We start from the raw sequence: 18,104 nt of genomic DNA, 5'->3' as shown, positions 1-18,104 counted from the left end.
GACGCCGTCGACCGATCGATCGATTCGCTCGCCCGCCTGGGTCCGGGAGGAAAAACAAAAAAACGCCCGCCTTGCCTTATCAATAGACAAAACACCATTCTTTATCCAACACACAATCAATCACAACGCGCGCACTGTATCATACCCTCGCGCGCAGCACTACAAAGCGTCAATCACTACGTCGTCTAACTAGATCTATCGTCGTCGCCCCGCGCCTCCTCCTCCGCCGCCGTCGGGGGCGTCGCCTCCCCCGCCGCGACCGCGACGCCCTCGAGCTCGAGCATCCTCTTCAGTCGTGCCACCAACGCCGCCGCGCTCTTCTTCAGCTCGCGCTCGCCGTCCTCCTCCCCCTCCCCCTCCGCGTCGTCCCCAAACCCGGTCCCGGTCCCGGTCCCGGTCCCGGTCCCGAACTCGATTCCCATCCTGTGCTCCGGGCCGACGCTGTACCAATTCGGTTCCAACCCCGCTGCGATTCGCGCCGAGTGGTTGAACGGTCCGCGCAGCGACTCCGGCGCGTGTTCGCCGACGTGCGCGCGAAACGCGTCGCCCGGGTCGACGCGCAACGCGCCGCACAGCTCGCGGAACCACGCGACGCCGACGGCGACGTGCGCGAGCTCCTCGTCGCTTATCCTCGCGATCATCGCGGCGCTTCGGTTATCGCCGCGGCCCTGAAGCTTCGACGCGAGCCGCGGGCCCGCGTCGAGCCCGCGCGCTTCTTGCATGCACGGCACCACCGCGAGCCTCCCGGCGAGTGATCCCTGAGGGTCGTGGTCGTTCGTTCATCGGTCAGTCGAAAGAAACTCGAAAGGGGGAGCGATCAAACGTTGAAACCGAGCGTTAGGGTGAAGAACGCGCCGCGGTGCTCTCCGCGCCCTCCCACAGGACGTTGTGCGCGGGGATGTCGCCGTACGCCACGCCGAGCTCGCTCAGGCGCTGGAGGCACCAGCCGAGGTGTCGAGATTCGTCGTCCGCGACGCGCGCGAAGTCGCGGAAGAAGTCCATCGGGACGACGAAGCGGCGGGGCGACGACGTGGACGCGTCGTCTTCGTCGGCGTCGTCGTCGTCGGCGGCGGCGAGAGCCGAGAACCGCGCGACGGTGTCCCACGCGAGATCGATCGCGTTCAGCTCGATGTGCGCGATGTTGTGCATCATCGCCGCGCTCATCCCGAGCTCGCACGTCTTCGGGCTCGGAACGTCTTTCGGGTGCACGAGCGTCGGTCGCGTCGGACGCGCCGGCGCGTCCGGCGGCGACGCGCGTCCGATCTTCATGCGTCGCCGCCGCGCGGCGCCGCCGTCCTCGTCCTCGTCCTCGTCCTCGGCGGCGACGAACGCGGCGTACGCGCGGTGCGACAGCGCCGCCTTTATCGCCGGGTCCGCGGTCCGCAGGATGAGGTCCGCGCATTCCGCGAGCGTGCTCGGGAGCGTCGGGATCGTCGACGCCGTGGCGCGCGTCGGGTCCGCCCAGGGACCGGGCGGGACGACGACGCCGAGATCTACCGCGGTGCGCTCGCCCCACACGTATCGCCGGTCGATCGGCGACGCGCGCCAGGCGTCGAGCCCGGACCAGACCCCCCCGGGCGGGGCCTCGATCGTCTCGATCGGCGCCGCGGTCTTCGCCGCGCCCGCCGCGGTCGTCGCCCGCCGCGGTCGCGGTCGCGGTCGCGGTCGCGCGGCGGCGACGGCGAAGACGGCGACGGCGTCGTCCGCGCGGCGTCCGCCGGCGACGCGACGCGTCGAGACCGCGAGCGACGCCGCGCGCGCGGCCGGACGCGCGCGTCGCGCGAGCGTCGGCGCCGCGAGCGAGCACGCCATCCGCGCCAGGCTCGCCATCGCGACCCCGCGCGGAGGACAGTGGACGGGATAACGACGACGCGAATGCAATGATGATGCTTAGTTTGCTCGTCCAGTCGCGTCGTCCCGCACGAACGAGATCTTAAGATTGCCGGCGCGTCGTCGTCGCTCGCGTCACTCGCGAAGCGCCCCCCCCCCGCCCCCCACGCCGCGACGTCGCGCGTCATGGACGACGACGACGAAGAGATCGCGGAGCTGCGGCGGATGCGCGCGGTCGCCGCGCGCCGCGACGCGTCCGGCCCGAGCGCGGGAGGCGGCGGCCTTCAGGAGCTCGTCGAACGGCAAAAGCGCGCGCAGGCGATCGCCATCGCGCGAAGCTCCGCCTTCTACGACGACGACGACGGACCTTCCGCGAAGAAGCCGCGCGCCGCCGCGGAGGACGACGAGGACGCCGCCCTGCGCGCGATGCTCCCGGGCGGGTTCGGAAGCGCGACCCCCGGGGCGAAGCGCGCCGCGATCGAGCGCGAGCGCGTGCTCGCGACGCAGCGGCGCGTCGACGGCAGACCGTCCGAGGGGCCGTCGTCTCGGCCGCCGCCGGGGTGGCGGCCGCCGCCGCTCGACCGCGACGCGCCGGTGACGATGCGTCCGCCGCCCGCGAGGACGACGGAGCGCGCGGAGGAGGAGGAGGTGGAGGTGGAGGAGGAGGAGGACGACGACGACGACGACGCGCGCGTGGGCGCCGCCGCGGAGGAGGAGTACGACGATTTCCTTCCGCTCAAAAACGAAGCCGTGATGGACGGCCACCGGAAGGTCGTCTCCGCGCTCGCGCTCGAACACACCGGGTCGCGGCTCCTCACCGGGTCGCACGACTACACCGTGAAGATGTACGACTTCAACGGCATGCGTAGAGACCTGAGGCCGTTCCGGGAGATAACGCCGGACGACGGATACCCGATCCACGCGCTCTCGTGGTCGCCGAGCGGCGATCAGGCGCGTCCCGTCTCACACTGGTCCCCATACGACCGCGTCGGCGTGGTGCACGCCGATCCTTAAGGAGTTTTGCCGGCGTCTCTCTCCGCCCAGGGTCCCTCGCTTTCAATCCCGACACTGGCGTGGTGAACGCCGTTTCTTAAGGACGTTTGCCGGCGTTCCTCTCCGCCCACACCTCGGTTTCAATCCCCGCCGTCGACGCCTTTCAACTTCAACTGACGCCCGTGAACTCCACCCCGACGTTCGCTCGCGTGGACCCTCGACCCTCAGTTCCTCGTCGTCACCGGAGGCCCGCAGCCAAAGATTTACGACCGCGACGGCCGCGAGCTCGGCGAGTTTGACAAGGGCGACATGTACATCAGAGACTTAAAGAACACGAAAGGCCACTGCTCGCCGTGCACGTCCGGGGCGTGGCATCCGACGGACCGAGACCAAGCGTTGACCGCGTCCGCGGACGGCTCTCTGCGGATCTGGAACGTCTCGATGTGCGGCGACCCGCGAGGCGCGCAAAAGTCCGTCGTCAAACCGCAGCTCGCGCGCCCCGGACGCGTGCAGGTGACGTCGTGCGCGTACAACCACGACGGGAGCATGATCGCGGGAGGGGTCACGGACGGGACCGTGCAGCTGTTTCCGTCCTCCGGAGGGAGCAGCTATCGAAACGCGCGAGTCGGGTTGGTGCTCCCCCCGAGCGCGCAGTGCCACCTAGACAACCACTGGTCGTTCGCGTCGCGACCGAAGACCACGTTCAAGAGCGCGCACGCGCCGGGGGAGAGCATCACGTCCGTCGCGTTCGCGCGCGACGGGAACATGGTACTCTCGCGGTGCGCGGACGGCACGTTGAAGGTGTGGGACGCGCGGAACGCGTCCAAAGTCGTCAAGGTTTTCCACGGTTTGGAGACGACGCACGAGGAGACCCAAGTCGGGTTCTCCCCGAACGACGCGTTCTTCTACACCGGCGTCGACGCGCCGATGAGCCGCGCGAGCGAGGGCGACGGCGCGCTGTGCGTCTTCAGCAAAGACAAACTCGAGATGGTGCGGAAGATTGGCACGAAAGGCAACTGCGTCGCCGCGGCGTGGCACGCGCGCCTCAACCAACTCTTCTTGGGCTGCGGCGACCACAAGGGCGGGCACGCCAGCGCGCTGTACGACGACCGACGCTCGGAGCGCGGGATGCTCGTGTGCGTGGGACGGAAAGCGCGGTCGAAGTCTAACGCGGACTTTGTCAACATATCGCTGCAGAACATCGCGTACACGCCGCACGCGTTGCCGATGTTTAAAGAGCCGATGCCGGGAAAAAAAGCCGAGGGCGAGGGCTACATCGGGACGCGAAAGTCGAAGGAAAAGTCGAAGAAGCCGCTGCAGGTGCAGTCGAGGAAAGCCGCGGGGACGCTACTGACGCAGAGCATCATGAAGGAGAGCGGGATGATCGGGGACAAGAACTGGAGGCTGCAGGACCCGCGCGAGGCCATCTTGAGGCACGCGAAGGACGCGGAGGAGAACCCGTGGCGGACGCGAAACGCCTACGCGGAGACTCAGCCGGAGCCTATCTTCCACGAGAGCGAGGACGAGGCGAGCGACTCGGACTGAGATCGACGACGCGGCGGGCGGAGAGAGAGAGGCGGTGTATCATAGGGCTATTATTGCGCGATTTCGTGTTAGACGGTACGGTACCCTAGACCTAAACCCCCACGAACCCTAGACGCCACCCCCCACCTCTCGCGCGTGAGGCAGGACGTACACCGCGCGGCTCTCCCTCGGCGGCGCGCACTTCGCGCCCAACCTCGGCGCCGTCACCGTCACCTCCGGCAGGAGCGCCTCCCCGCTCGTCACCGCGACGAGCGCGTGCGACACGTCCAGCGACGCGCCCGGGGGGACGACGTACGTCGCGCGCCGCGCGCCGGCGAACACGAACCCGCTCGCGTCGACGATCTCGACGCAGAGCGCTTGCGGAATGTCGGACGCGACGTCGCAGCGCAGGCGCCAGTCGAACGGCTCGCCGACGGCGACGCGCGGCGGCGCGCGGAGCTCCACCGTGAGCGGCGGCGGGGCGCGCGACGGTCGACGTTGCGTATTCCGCGGAGGGAGCGCGAGGCGGGACGAGATCTCCTCGGAAATATGAGGAGAATCCGAAGCGTCGCGCCCGCCGAATCCGAAGCGTCGCCACTTCACGTCGACGACGTCCGCGTCGCTCGACGTCGCCAACGCGTACGCGTCGCCTCGGCGCAACGCGTCGCCTTCGCCGGGCGCGGCGCCGTCCGCGGCCGCGATCGCGATCGCCGCCCCGTCCGCGTCCGCGACGCGAACCGTCACGACGGTTCGCGACCCCTCGACCTCGACGTCGTCCCCCGCGCCCGCGCTGCCGCTCGCGGGCCGCAACGCGTGTCTTCGGTACCCCCCCGTCGTCGCCGCCGTCGTCGACAACGCCGACGCGAGCTCGAACGTCGCCGACGCGCGAATCACCGCGTCCGCGCCGTCGTACTCCCCGCATCGCTTCCCTCTCAGCGTCACGCGCGCGGTGATGAACGGCGTCGTCGGCAGCACGCGGCGCCACCGCGTCGCGAGCGTCATCGCGCGCGTGGCGTTCGCGTCGACGTCGCCGACGGAGGCGATGGCTCCGGGTTTCAACGCGACGCCGTCGACGGTCATCTCCACGACGCCATCGTCGTCGTCGATCGTCACGTCGCCGTCTCCCGACCCCAACCCCGACGATGCGACGATAGCGACGCTCAGCGTGCAGTCGCGCAGGGCGTCGCCGTCGGACGCGATCGTCAGCGGCGTTCGCGTGGTCTCTCCGAGCAGCGCCTTCGTCGGCGGCTTTTTCTTTATCTTTTTCTCTCTCTCGTCGCCCTCCGCGCGTTCGTCATCGTCGTTCGCGAAGCGCACCTTCGCGGGCGCGTCTCTCACGTCGAGCGCGTAGACGCCGACGCGCGTGGACACCGACGACATCGCGCTCGGGAGCCGTTCGGTGGCTTCCGCGCGATTCGCGCCCTCGCGACCCAGCCCCAGCGCGCGGCGGAGGACGACGCCGTTTTTCAACGTCGCCGACACCGCCGCCACCGCCACCGGTTTCCCCCGCGTGGGGACGACGCGGAAGCTCGCGACGCGCCACGCGCGCGACGGCAGCGCGTCGATCGCGTCGACCGACGCGATCGAGCCGTACGTCGGGTCGACGCACTCGATATCGACGCGGTCGATCGCGAGCGGCGACGGCAGCGACGACCGCAGCGCGACGGCGAACTCAACCGCCTCCCCGCTCGTCGCGGCGGCGTTCTCGGCGGCGGCGGACGCGGGGAACCTGAACCCGGCGACGACTCGAAACGCTCTCTCTAACCCGGACCCGGGCGCGATCTCCAGCGTCCTCGCGCTCGCGTCCAGGGACGCCATCGCCGCGGACGCGGCCGCCATCGCGGCGTCGCCGTCGACGACGCCGCGCGGTCCCGCGTCTTCGTCCAACGCGGCGAGCTCTAAACAAATCGCCGCGAGTTCGGCGTCCGCGCCCGCGGCGGCGCCGGCGCCGCGCGCGATGTCTTTCGACAGCGTCAAACACGGCGCGAGGAGATCGTCCCAACGTTCTCTTCGAAACGAGGAAACGCACGCTTCGAGCTCCGTCTTCGCGGCCGCGACGTCGCCGTTTTGAAAGTGCGCGCGCGCGAGCTGCGACGCGAGGCCCGCGAAGAACCTCTCGCGCTTTTGGTCGAGGTAAAACGTCGCGTAGTGACGCTTCGCCTTCCCCAGAAGGTCGACGATCTTCGCGGCGGAGCCGAGCGACGTTTCATGTTCTCGCGCCGCGGCGGCCGCGTCGAGACGCGAGAGGTACGCCTCGTCGCCGAGACGCGCGCCCGTCGCCGCGTCCACGAACGCGCCCAGATGCGCCGCCGCCGTCGAGCCGCCGCCGCCGCCGCCGCCGCCGTTCGACCCGCCCCTCCCGCCCTCAATCGCCGCCTCGCGCGCGCGCTCCGCCGCGCGCGCGGCGGCGTGGTAATAAAACCCCGGGCACCACTCCCTCGGCGCGCCTCGCGGCGGCTCCCCGCCGGCGAGCCCCCACGGCACCCTCGACGCGAGCGCGTCCGCGAACGTTTCAAACTGCGCGGCGACGTACGCGTTATTCGCGACGTTATTCGCGCTCACGCTCGACGGGTCCCGCCACGCCGGCGCGCGCTCGAACGCGCGGACGTGCCGCGTGAAGCGCGCGATCGCGGCGTGAGGGTCGTCGCACATCATATCCGCGCCGCGCGCGTTGGCGTCGCCGTCGCGCGCGGACCCCCCGGTCGGTTGGCGCAGCGCCAGCGACGTCGCCTTCCTCGAGAGGAGCTCCGCGACGGCGGCGCGTCGCGCTCGGTCCCGCGCCGGCGCCGCGCTCGAACGCTCGTGCTCTTCTCCGCTCTTCTCCGCGGCGACGTGCGACACCAGGAGCGCGTCGTGCGCGCTCGCGTAGTGCGCCAGCGCGCCGGGGACGTCGCCTCGGAGCTCCGCGAACGTCGCGGCTCGGTACCGCGCGAACACAGCTGTGCGCGACGCGTCGTCCGACGTCGACGTCGAAGCTCCCGCCGCCGCGGCCTCGGTAACCGCCGAGCGCTCCTCCGCCGCGCATCTCTCCTCGTTCGCGCGCGCGCACGCCGCCGCGAGCCTCGCCAGCGCGTCCGGCGTCGGCGGCAGCGGCAGCGTGACGAGGAACGGCGCGTCGATCCCGGCGCGTCGACGCGCGGCGGACGCGCGATCTTCGGAGAGCGTCTCCGGGGCGTGCTCGCCCGCGACGACGACGACGAGTCGCGCGTTCGCGCCGCTCGCCGCGGCGCGGAGCGCGTCGAGCGTCGACGACAGCGCCGCCCAGGACGACGGGTCGCCCTCCGCGGACTCGTGAGGGACGAGCGCGCACGCGACGGACGGGCGCGCGAGGACGTCGCCGAGCCAGACCGCGGGGAGGATCTCATCGAGAGGAGGCGGAGGCGGAGGATCGCGTCGGTCGCTCTCGCCGCCCGCGCCGTCTGCCGCCGCCGCAGTCGCCGCTGGGACGACCGCGGCGGCGACCGCGCCGAGCGGGTCCGCGGCGGGCGCGGGCGCGGGCGGCGCCGCGGGCGCGGGCGCGGGTGGCGCCGGCGGCAGCGCGCGCGTCGCCTCCGCCGCGAGATCTGCCCCGACGAAGCTCTTCGGCTCCAGGTTCGCGCGCGCGCGAAGACACTCGCCGACCGCGGGGTGCAGGTCCGGGAACCCCAACAGCGCGACCGACGCGCGAGGCGGCGCGAGGAGGTCTTCCGCGGACGCCATCGCGCGCGCGACGGAGCGCGTCACCCCGCGACGGTCCGGCCGCGCGCGACGGACGATGGGTCGGCGTCGGGAGAGAAGCAGATGTTTATTATTGACGACTGGAGACTGTTGTGTTTTGTTTTACAGTCATCAGACGAGTCACGCCCCGCTCCCCGGGTGGACGTCTATCGACGCCCTGCGCGAGTAGTCAACCTTCTTCTTCATCAGGTCTCGCGCGTTCGGATCGATGTTGAACCCCATGATCGGGTTCCCGCTCAACGTCTTCGCGTCGCGCGACACGCGCGCGACGACGCCTCCGCCGCCGCCGCCGCCGCCGCCGCCGCCGTCGTCCCCGAGCGGCGACTTCCCTCTCTCCCTCCCCCAAGACCCGACGAGTCCGTTCCCGTTCGGCAGCGACGCCGCCATCGCGCTCAACCCCATGCTGTCCACGGTCATCGCGTGATCGAGCGGCCGCGGCGGCCGACCTAACGCGCCCACGCGGTCGCCGCCGCCGTCGAGGGCATCGTCCGAGCCCGCCGCGTCGTCGCCGCCGCCGCCGCCGCCGCTCGCCTCCTCCTTCAGCGGCGCCAGCTCCGAGCTGAGGGTCATTCCATACAAAGCGACGTCGGGGTGGAGTTGAAAGGCGTCAGTTGGAGTTGAAAGTCATCGCGGGCGGGGATTGAAAGCGAGGGACCCTGGGCGGATAAAACCGCCGGGCAAAGTCCTTAAGGAACGGCGTTCACCACGCCGACGGGGTCGTATGGGGACCAGTGTAACCTCATAGAACGCACCTGAGCGACGATTCGCCGCCGCCGCCGCCGCCGCCGTGCGTCGTCTGCGTCGGCGAGTCCGCCCTTCGAATCCGGAACTCCCGGTCGCTCCCGCCCTCCCAGATCGCGGCGACCGCGGACGGCACCTCCCCGGCCGCGGCGGCTTCCGGACACCCGCCCAACACGTTCTTGCACACGTCCTTCAGAGACTTAGGGTCGTTCCATACAAAGCGATGGCGGGGTGGAGTTGAAAGGCGTCAGTTGGAGTTGAAAGGCGGCGAGGGCGGGGATTGAAAGCGAGGGGTGGGCGGAGAGAGACGCCGGCAAAATTCCTTAAGGATCGGCGTTCACCACGCGAACGGGGTCGTATGGGGACCAGTGTATAGAACGCACCTTAATCTCGATCTCCAACACGGGCGCGGAGGACGGCGTGAGATTATGCCGCTTCCCTCCTCCCATCGCCTCCTCCTTTAGCTTCGCGACGAGCGCGGATCTCGTGCATCGCCCCGCCATCGGCCGCGTCGGCGCGGCGACGATCATCGAGTTCGGCGGGAGAAGCTGCCACCGATCGAGGCCGTGGTCCCCGGACAGCGGCTCAGACGACACCAACAGCGCCTGCGTGGCGACGAATTTATTTCGCATCAATCGCTCCGCGCCCGCCGACGACGCCCCGGTCTTCTTAAACCCGCTCTTTTGCGACGCGCTCTTCCTCACGCCGTATATGTCCGTGTCCTTCGCGTTCGACTCCATCGCGTCGAAGCCGCCGAGGGAGTTCAGATCCCACGCGCGCTCGCCCGGCATCGGACCGAGATGGAAATACAGCGACGGCGGCTCCTCGTCTTCGCTGTTGCGGTACCGCGTCGCGATCACCGTCTCCCCGTCCGTCAGCGCGACGTTCAACGAGCTGCGAGGAGGCGCGCGGGGGTGGGGGTAGGGTGGTGGTATTGGATTAGTGTTGGGGTTTAGGGTTTAGGAAAAGTCCTCAAGGAATGAAGTTCACAACGCGAACGCGGTCGTATGGGAACCAGTGTAAGGAGAACGCACCTCGGCTTCCCTTTGCACGCTGAGATGATGGCGCAGATGCCCTTCAACACCGCGCGCTGCAGCGTCACCGTGTCCTGCCGCGTTTGCACGTCCGGGAGCTCGTTCAAGATCAAGTTAAACAAGAGCTCCGAGTCCGTCGTGCCGCTGATGTCCTCGAACAGCTCGTCCCTCAGCTTGTTCAGGAGCCCGCGGCGGATGGACTTAAACCCGACGACCTCGCCGTTGTGCATGAACATGTAGCGTCCCTTCCTGAACGGATGGCAGTTGTACTGGTGCACGCTCGCGCCCGGGCCCGCGGCTCGCACGTGACCGAACAGCAGCGACGTGCTTATCGTCTTGGAGAGCGACCGCAGGTTTCGGTCGTGCGACGGCGCCGCGACGGTCGTGTACACCGTCGGTCGATCATACGCGCTGAGGCCGTGTTTATCCACGAGCCCGCACTTCTCACACGCGTACCACCCGATGCCGCAGCCGTGGACGTTCACCGGGTGGTTCCGGTTGTGGTTGAGCTCGCACCCGGGGGTGTAGCCCGCGCCCTGGAGACGGAGAGAGGGGGGAGGGAGGAGGGACGGGAGGGAGGGCGGGGACGCGTTAGGGAGCGCGCGTCTCCAGCGCATTCTTTTCCGGTCGTCGAAAAGGGCACGGCACGCGGCGGGAACTCGACGCGCGAGAGGAGGGCGGGCGCGCGCGCACGTGCGACATCGTCGCCAACCCATGCGTGCATCCGAAGATGAGCTTCGCGATGCACACCTCCTCGCCGTAGTAGAAGATCCACCGGCACATCGCGCGCGCGTCGGGGACGTTCGCGCGCCGGGGAGAGTGCGTCTGTCATTATTCTCGTCCGAGTCCCAAAGGCGCTTAGCCGCGAACTCGCACTCGTGATTTCGCGGACGAGAGCAGACAGGAGGAGAGATCAGATTTTCCTTCCGCGAAAAAGTTAAGAAAATGGGCCCGTATGGAAACCATTCAGAAGTTGTCCTGTCGAACCTCCGGATGCGTTTCAAACCACTCCCCGATCGAGCCAGCCGGTCAAACCGACCCGAACTTCTCCTAACTGACCGGGGCGCTGATCGAAACTCCGGATACAAAAGTGCGGCCGCTCTCGAACGCCAGCGCCAGTCGAACACGGCCGAGCGATCGAGCGGGTGGTCGGACAAAACCCTCAGTGAGCGCGGCGCGAGGCTAGCTCGCGGCGCCGTCGTTAGTCATGGCGTCCGGCGGCGCGGACGCGCACGCGAAGGCGGTGTACGCCAGGGCGCAGAAGGCGGAGATGACGACGTGGACGCGGTTCTCGAGGTGCGTCGCGCGCGCGATCGCGACCGACGGCGCGACGACCGGGAACATTCGGTCCCCCCACGTCTCCGTCGCTGACGTCCTCGCTCCTTCCCCCTCTCGCGCGATCAGGTACATCTCGAACCATCCGAAGTCGCTGCTGATCTTCGGCGAGGACGACGCGGTCCGGAAGCTGTGCCACTCGATCCACAACAGTCGTGCGTCCCCGCGCGCGCCGACCCGACGATGCGATGCGACCGAAAAAACGACGCGACGCCGCCCGCCTCGATTTTTTTGTCCTCGCCCTCCCTCCCTCGCCCTTCCGCGCGTGGACCGCGACGCCGACGCTCCTTCCCCCTCCCCCCACACCGCGACGCGAACGCGATCTCCCCCCCCCCGCAGCGTGGTTCGAGACGTTCATCTTCCTCGTGATCCTCGCGAGCACGATCGTGATGGCGTCGCAGGACATGAGCGACCGCGGATCAAAGGACGCCGGGATCGCCGCGTTCGAGGTGGCGTGCACCGCGCTCTTCGCCGCGGAGGCGGCGATCAAGATTATCGACCAGGGGTTCTGGTTCGCGAGCAGGACGTACATGCGAAGCGGGTGGAACAAGTTCGACTTGGCGCTCGTCGTCGGCGCGCTCGCCGCGCTCGTGTGGGAATCGGTCGGGTCGCAGTTTCTCGCGCTGCGCGCGTTTCGATGCTTCCGACCGCTGCGCGCGATGAAGTCGTTCAGGGACGGGCAGCTCCTGATGCGAACGTCGTACACGGCGATTCCGCTGCTGCGCGACGCGATCATCTTCCTCTTGTGGTTCGTCGTCGTCGCGACGTGCGTCGGCGTGATGGTCTTCGGGGGACGGTTGAACGGGCGCTGCTCCGCGACGGATGGCGGCGGCGCGTGCCCCGCGGAGAGCGCCGTGGCGGAATCCGGCGACGTGTGCGACCCGCGCGGGCGCGGCGCGGGGTGCGACGACGGGAAACTGTGCTGCGCGAGCGAGCATCGACCGCTGGAGGACTACGTCTCGTTCGACGACTTCAGCGAGAGCGTGATTCTCGTGCTCCAGGCGATCACGATCGACGGGTGGAACGAGGTGGCGAGGCAAGCCGCGGACGGCGCCGGGCTGGCGCGCTCGGCGCCGTTTTTCGCGCTCATCGTCTTCTTCGGCGGGTTCTACGTCCTGCAGCTCTTCGCGTCCGTGATGATCATCACGCTGTCGCACTGCACGGACCAGATGGTCGAGGAGGACGAGGAGAACGCTCGGAGGGAAGCGCTCGGGTTGCCGCCGTCGGAGAACGTCAAGTTTTCCCCGCAGGAGGACAAGCTTCGTAAGATTGCTCTGTGGGTCAACGACAAGTGGGAAAAGTTCGTGGAGTGGTCGCACGAGAACATGGAGGGCATGCGCGTGGAGGAACGCGTCGGGGACGACGGGAAGACGCGAAGGGTGAAGAAGAGCGTCTTGCCCCCCGCGATCTTACTGCAGTGCCGCAGGCTGCAGCGGTTCGTCTCGCACCGGTATTTCCAGCGGTTCATCTTCACGATCATCATCTTGAACACGATCACGATGGCGAGCAACGCGTACGGGATATCCCGCTGGTGGGCGTTCTTTCTGTACGCGTGCGAGACGACGTTCACCGGGATCTTTATCTTGGAATTCCTCCTGAAACACCTCGCGTACGGGCCGGTGCATTACTGGCTGAACCGATGGAACGTCATCGACGGCGTCGTCGTCGTCGCCGGCATCGTCGAGCTCGCGATGGGGGGCGAGTCCGGCGCCATGGCGTTGCTCAGAATGCTCCGCGTCCTGCGGATCGTCGCCGGTCTGAAGTCCCTGCGGAGAGCGCGCGCGTTTCAGCAAGTCTTCGCCGCCATCGGCAACGGCGTCGTGCGCATGGCATCCTTCGGCATCATCTTCGTCATGTTCATCGCCGTCTTCGCCATCCTCGGGATGCAGCTCTTCGGCGGCGTCGGCGAGCTCGGGGAGTCGCGGTATCACTTCGACACCTTTGGCGCGGCGTTGCTGACGTTGTTCGTCATCTGCACGGGCGAGAACACCTTCGAGGTGGCGTACTTGATGATGAGGGAATCCGGGACGTACAGCTCGTTGTTTTACATCGTCGTCTGGTCGTTGCTCTCGACGTCGCTGCTCGCGCTCGTGCTCGGGGTGTTGATCGAAGCCGCGGCGCGCCCGCTCGCGATGCTGGACGATGACGAGGAAGAGAAGCCGGACGTGGAGTACACGGTGGAGCACACCCCCGAGGACGGGTCGCCGGCGGGGAAGGAGGGGTTGCCGGCGAAGAAGGAGGGGTCGCCGGCGGGGAAGGAGGGGTCGCCGGCGACGGCGAATTGGGAGTCGGCGAAGCGGAAGGCGCTTCGCGGCGGCGAGGTGAACGGTCACGACCACGACCACGACGACGACGGCAGCGGCACCGGCGGTCGACACCGTCGCCAGTCCAGCGTGACGGACTCGGAATTGGAGATGCAGAGGCGCGAGACGAACCGAGACGTCGGGCTGTTCATGTCCGAGAAGACCACCTTGCTTCACCAGTCGATGAAAGATCTGACGGGGAAAGACAGAATCGTAGAAGCACAGAAGCGCATAGACCTCCACCAACGACAGTTCGTCGCGGAGACCGCGGCGGTCAGGATATGGCTCCTCGAGCTGGACCAGATGAACGTTTTGATTCACCCCTCGTTCGAGCACCGCACGAACCGAGGCAAAGCGCTGAAGGCGAAGTACAACGCCGCCGGGTACCAGATTGACGAACTCAAGAAGGAATACACCTCCGCGGACCTCGACGCCGCGCGGGACCGTCTCGTGATGCCGCCGACGAACTTTGGCGCGACGAAAGGCAAATCACAGTTCGGATGCGCGGTCGACAAGGCGATCAAGTTTAGCATCGGGACGACGATGAGCCAGTACACGACCGTGGAGGAGATGTTAATCAAGAAGAAGGAGAGAATAGTGCGCGCGAAGATCGAAGCCGCGGAGGCGGCGGCTGAGGAACCCGCGAAGCGCGCGGATCGTCTCGAGCTCGAGTGGGTCTCGAGCTACGGCATCGACCGCGACGACGACAAGGTTCGCTTCGCCTGCCTGAAAATTGTCGAGCACCGGTGGTTCAAGCGGCTCATTCTGTTTTTGGTCATCTTTTCGTCGTGTTTGCTCGCGCCCGAGTGCGACCCGGACTGGCCCAAGGCGAACACCGCGGAGGCGACGTTCGTCGAGTTAGCGGATATTTTCTTCATCGTCATCTTCGCGCTGGAGATGTGTCTGAAGATTATCGCGTACACGTTCAAGTCCGGCCCCAAGGCGTACACGAAAGACGGCTGGAACAACCTCGACATGTTCATCGTCTTCGCGACGATCATGACGAAATCGCTCGAGTCCGTGGGGTCCGAGAGCGGCGACAGCTTGCGCGTGCTCCGCGTGTTGCGCGTGCTGCGTCCGTTGCGAGTCATCAAGAACGTCCCGTCGCTGAAACTCGTCATCGACGCGACGTTGGTTTCGTTGCCGTCTATTTTGACCGTGTGCGCGTTGGGGGTCGTGATCATGATAATCTTGGGCGTTCTCGGGATGACGCTGTTCAAAGGGCAGTATTACTCGTGCACGGTGAAGACAAACGACGGAGGGACGAAGGCGACGTGCGAAGCCGCGGGCGGAGAGTGGCTAAACACCGCGATCAACTTCGACAACATCGGTCAAGCCTCGGTCGCGATATTCATAATTTCCACCGGGGATAACTGGCAGGACATCATGTGGAGCGGCACGGACGTCAACGGCGAGCTCAACGAGCCGGTGTACAAGAACAAGCCGAACAACGCGTTTTACTTTGTCGCCGTCGTCCTCATCGCGTTTTTCTTCTGGGCCAACTTATTCGTGTCGTCGCTCGTGGATAACTTCTCGCAAGTCGCGAGCAAGCTGAAGGGCGAAGAAGGCGGCGGCGGAATGGGGTACTCGTACTCCGAGTCCCAGAGGAAGTGGTTCCAGGCGTTGAAGCTCGCCACCGAGCGCGCGAGCGACGAGTGGCGGTACGTCAACGCGAAGACGCTCAATCACTTCCGTCGGTTCTGCCTGCGCGTGCGCAAGTGGAAGCACTGGGAGCGGATGGTCGTCGTCGTCCTCCTCGGAAACGCGTTGCAGCTCTGCTTCGTGCGCGACGACCCGAGCGCGACGGAGGAGGAGATCATGGACGGCTTCAGGATCGGCTTCACCGTGTTGTACGTGCTCGAGACCATCGTGAATATCGCGGCGATGACGTGGGCGGTGTATTGGGAGTCCACGTGGCACAAGATTGACTTCGTCGTGACCGTGTTTGGGATCATGGAGCTCGTCGCGGAGACTTCGAAAGCGAACGGCGACATGGTCACCGTTTTTAGCGCCGCGCGTTTCTTCCGCCTCGTCAAGGTGCTCAAATCCAGCGCCGGGCTTCGGACGCTCGTGGACACGTTTCTCTCCGCGATTCCGGGGATGTCCAACATCTTCTTTCTCATGCTCCTCCTCATGCACATCTACGCGTGCTTAGGCTGCGCGCTGTACTCGTCTATTCCGGAGTACTACGACGGCGCGAACGCGTTCGGTTTGACGCCGTACACGAACTTTCAGAACTGGCCGAACGCGATCGCGCTTCTGTACGTCGTCATCACCGGCAACTGGGCCGGCTCCTTCCACGACGTGTACTGGACCTGCGCGACGAAAGCGACGCACCCGACGTTGGGGACGTACGGCGAGACGTGCGGTTACCGCGAGACCGCGCCGGTGTACTTCTTCACTTTCGTCATCTTCGGCATCTGCCTCCTGTGCAACCTCTTCGTCGCCATCTTGTTGGAGCGGTACGACTACTCGTCCACGATGGAGGGCGTGTACGACGACAGGAACCCGTTCGACATGCTCCGGCGGCTGAACATCTTGAGGCAGTTCGCGTACAAAGTCCGCAACCGGATGAGAGTGCGCCGAGCGGAGGCGATCATCCTGAAAGAGAAGGGCGAGGGGGCGCTGGCGTCGGCGTCGCCCGGAACGCCCGCCGGATCGCCGTTCGGCGGCGCGGGGAGCGCCACGGGCGCGACGCCGCTGAGCGAAGCGGGGAAGCGCGCGCTTCGCGACGCGCTCGTCGAGAGGATGCGGTCGAGCCCGAACAAAGACCCGGCGTTCCTCGCGGACGAGGCGATGGGGGTGATGTTCCCGAAGTTCGCGCCGTCGCCGCTCGGGCGCGGCGGCGCGGGGGCGACGCCGACGAAAGACGCGGGGATGAAGAACTGGCTCAAACGAAGAGGATTCATCGGCGGAGGCGTCTACGACGACGCGGAGTTCAACAGGGTAGTCATGGGCGGGAAGCCCGGTGTGGCACGTCGTTTGGATGAGGACTCCGCGGCGGACGCGGATTCGGAGTACATCGACGACGCGGTGGAGAACGCCAAAAGCCCCGAGAGACGGAGGAGCGGACGCGCGAGCGTCGACGAGGAGCCAGCTCCGAAGCCGGCGAACTGGTCGCCGTTTCAGACCATCAACGCGGTGAAGGCGTCAATCATGTCGCCGGCGAAACAGCCGGTGCGGTACAGACGAAACGATAACGTCGAGAACCCGTATAAACGGAGCGACAGCGCGGAAGACGATCGGTGAGAGGTCCCCCGCCATTATTAGTCTACTAGGGATGCGATAACGAAAACCACCACCGATTGGTTGTATACTTCGTTTAATAATTTCATCAGCACGTTAACTTACTTACACTTGGCGCGGAGCAGCGGCGACGTCTCCGTCGCCGCCGCCACCGCGGTTCGCCTCGCCGCGACTCTCTTGCCGGCGATCGCCGCGACGACGGCGACGACGCCGAAAGCGCCCGCGACCGCGATCGTCGACGACGACGACGATGAGGACGCCGCGAGGGAGGGCGCCCCGAGGCTCGCGGCGAGCTCGGCGTCCGGATGCAGCTCGAGCATCTCCACGATGTCCCTCGGCGGAAGCATCGAGTGCGCGTTGCACTGACACTCCACGCCGTCGCGGGATAAAAACGAGTCCTTCGCGTTGTCCTCGGTCTTGTCCGTCATCGCGAACGTCTCGGAGATGCATTCGGTCTCGCCGCTCGCGTCCGCCTGCTTCGCCCACCACCGCGCGGTGTGACTCGCGTCGTGCTTCGCCTGTAACACGCTCCTCCACGACTCGTCCGCGACCTCTTGAGGCTCGCCGTGCGGCGTCGGATTCCCGATTCGGACGGCGCCGCCGGCGGGGCAGGCGCACGTCTCGCCGTTCCCGGCGCAACGCGTCCACCCGTGGCGTCCTTCAGGGCGCGCGAACCCGGAGAAATCGCCGCTAGTTTCGTCGGCGAAGACGACGACGTCCAAGCCGAGCTGACGCGGCGTCGCGTTCGATGCGAGACACTCGCAGACGTTCGTCGCGGCGGCGGCGGCGCTCGCGGTCGATCCGGCGGGAGGGACGGTCGACGCGACGTCCCCGAACGAGGTCGCCGCGCACGTCGTCGGCCCGGCCGAGCCGGGTTTCACCAGCCATCCGACGTTGCCGCCGGTCGATACGGTCGGGTGGCCGTAGCGGACGACGCCGTGGCAGTCGCACGCTTCGCCTTCGCTCGCGCACGGCGTCCACGCCGGGCCGGCGGGCGGCGTCGTCGGGGCGGCGGCGGCGGCGTAGACGAAGTCGTCGGAGAGATCTCTCATCGCGGCATCCGCCAACGTTGTCGCGGCGGCGGAATCGGAATCAAGCGGTGGCCGGTCGGCGGCGCCGCCGTTGACTACAGAGAGCGTTTTCGCCGCGTCCTCTTCCAACGTGTCCACGGTGGTTGGCGGCCGCGTCGGCGAGGCCGCGGTGGCGGCGTTGACTACAGAGAGCGTTCTCGCCGCGTCGTCTTCCAAAGTGTTCGCGGTGGAAGACGCGGGCGCGGGCGCCGCATCGTCGGACGCGGAATCGTCGGGCGCAGGCGCGGGCGCCGCAGCGTCGGGCGCGGGCGCCGCGGCGTCGGGCGCGGGCGCGGGCGCCGCGTCGTCGA

The 18,104-nt window shown here is 67.4% G+C and overlaps 7 protein-coding genes across 7 annotated transcripts in view; 2 read left to right on the top strand and 5 right to left on the bottom strand.

Moving 5' to 3' along the window:
• Positions 1-185: 185 nt before the first annotated feature.
• Positions 186-1,830, bottom strand: MICPUCDRAFT_57724 (uncharacterized protein; the record flags this gene model as incomplete). Its single annotated transcript, XM_003058292.1, has 2 exons — positions 186-758; positions 886-1,830. The coding sequence occupies 2 exons, from the start codon at positions 1,828-1,830 to the stop codon at positions 186-188; spliced, it is 1,518 nt and encodes a 505-aa protein (XP_003058338.1).
• Positions 1,831-2,430: 600 nt separating this feature from the next.
• On the top strand, positions 2,431-4,368 carry MICPUCDRAFT_33308 (uncharacterized protein; the record flags this gene model as incomplete). Its single annotated transcript, XM_003058648.1, has 3 exons — positions 2,431-2,790; positions 3,052-3,447; positions 3,532-4,368. 3 exons carry the CDS (start codon positions 2,431-2,433, stop codon positions 4,366-4,368), a joined length of 1,593 nt encoding a protein of 530 aa, XP_003058694.1.
• Positions 4,369-4,476: 108 nt separating this feature from the next.
• MICPUCDRAFT_47193 (uncharacterized protein) lies at positions 4,477-8,092 on the bottom strand (the record flags this gene model as incomplete). The annotated part of the gene is made up of 1 exon (XM_003058291.1): positions 4,477-8,092. Exon 1 carries the CDS (start codon positions 8,044-8,046, stop codon positions 4,477-4,479), a length of 3,570 nt encoding a protein of 1,189 aa, XP_003058337.1. The 5' UTR covers positions 8,047-8,092.
• Positions 8,093-8,184: 92 nt separating this feature from the next.
• MICPUCDRAFT_57721 (uncharacterized protein) lies at positions 8,185-8,634 on the bottom strand (the record flags this gene model as incomplete). The annotated part of the gene is made up of 1 exon (XM_003058290.1): positions 8,185-8,634. The coding sequence occupies one exon, from the start codon at positions 8,632-8,634 to the stop codon at positions 8,185-8,187; it is 450 nt and encodes a 149-aa protein (XP_003058336.1).
• A 494-nt stretch (positions 8,635-9,128) lies between these two features.
• MICPUCDRAFT_57720 (uncharacterized protein) lies at positions 9,129-10,622 on the bottom strand (the record flags this gene model as incomplete). The annotated part of the gene is made up of 3 exons (XM_003058289.1): positions 9,129-9,699; positions 9,840-10,375; positions 10,533-10,622. 3 exons carry the CDS (start codon positions 10,620-10,622, stop codon positions 9,129-9,131), a joined length of 1,197 nt encoding a protein of 398 aa, XP_003058335.1.
• A 424-nt stretch (positions 10,623-11,046) lies between these two features.
• On the top strand, positions 11,047-17,583 carry MICPUCDRAFT_47192 (voltage-gated ion channel superfamily; the record flags this gene model as incomplete). The annotated part of the gene is made up of 4 exons (XM_003058647.1): positions 11,047-11,135; positions 11,244-11,329; positions 11,514-16,599; positions 16,816-17,583. The coding sequence occupies 4 exons, from the start codon at positions 11,047-11,049 to the stop codon at positions 17,087-17,089; spliced, it is 5,535 nt and encodes a 1,844-aa protein (XP_003058693.1). The 3' UTR covers positions 17,090-17,583.
• Positions 17,584-17,815: 232 nt separating this feature from the next.
• MICPUCDRAFT_67880 (uncharacterized protein) overlaps positions 17,816-18,104 on the bottom strand; it is a gene marked incomplete at both ends in the record, with an annotated part of 1,517 nt that continues 1,228 nt past the window's right edge. Inside the window, one exon of the mRNA XM_003058288.1 lies at positions 17,816-18,103. Coding sequence (XP_003058334.1) covers positions 17,816-18,103 — 288 coding nt within the window. The remainder of the gene's footprint in view (position 18,104) is intronic.

This window comes from Micromonas pusilla, assembly GCF_000151265.4.
Source record: "Micromonas pusilla CCMP1545 genomic scaffold MICPUCscaffold_5, whole genome shotgun sequence".
Taxonomy (NCBI): Eukaryota; Viridiplantae; Chlorophyta; class Mamiellophyceae; order Mamiellales; family Mamiellaceae; genus Micromonas; species Micromonas pusilla.
Note: the sequence above shows the minus strand (reverse complement) of the source record. Positions and strands in the feature narration are given on the sequence as shown.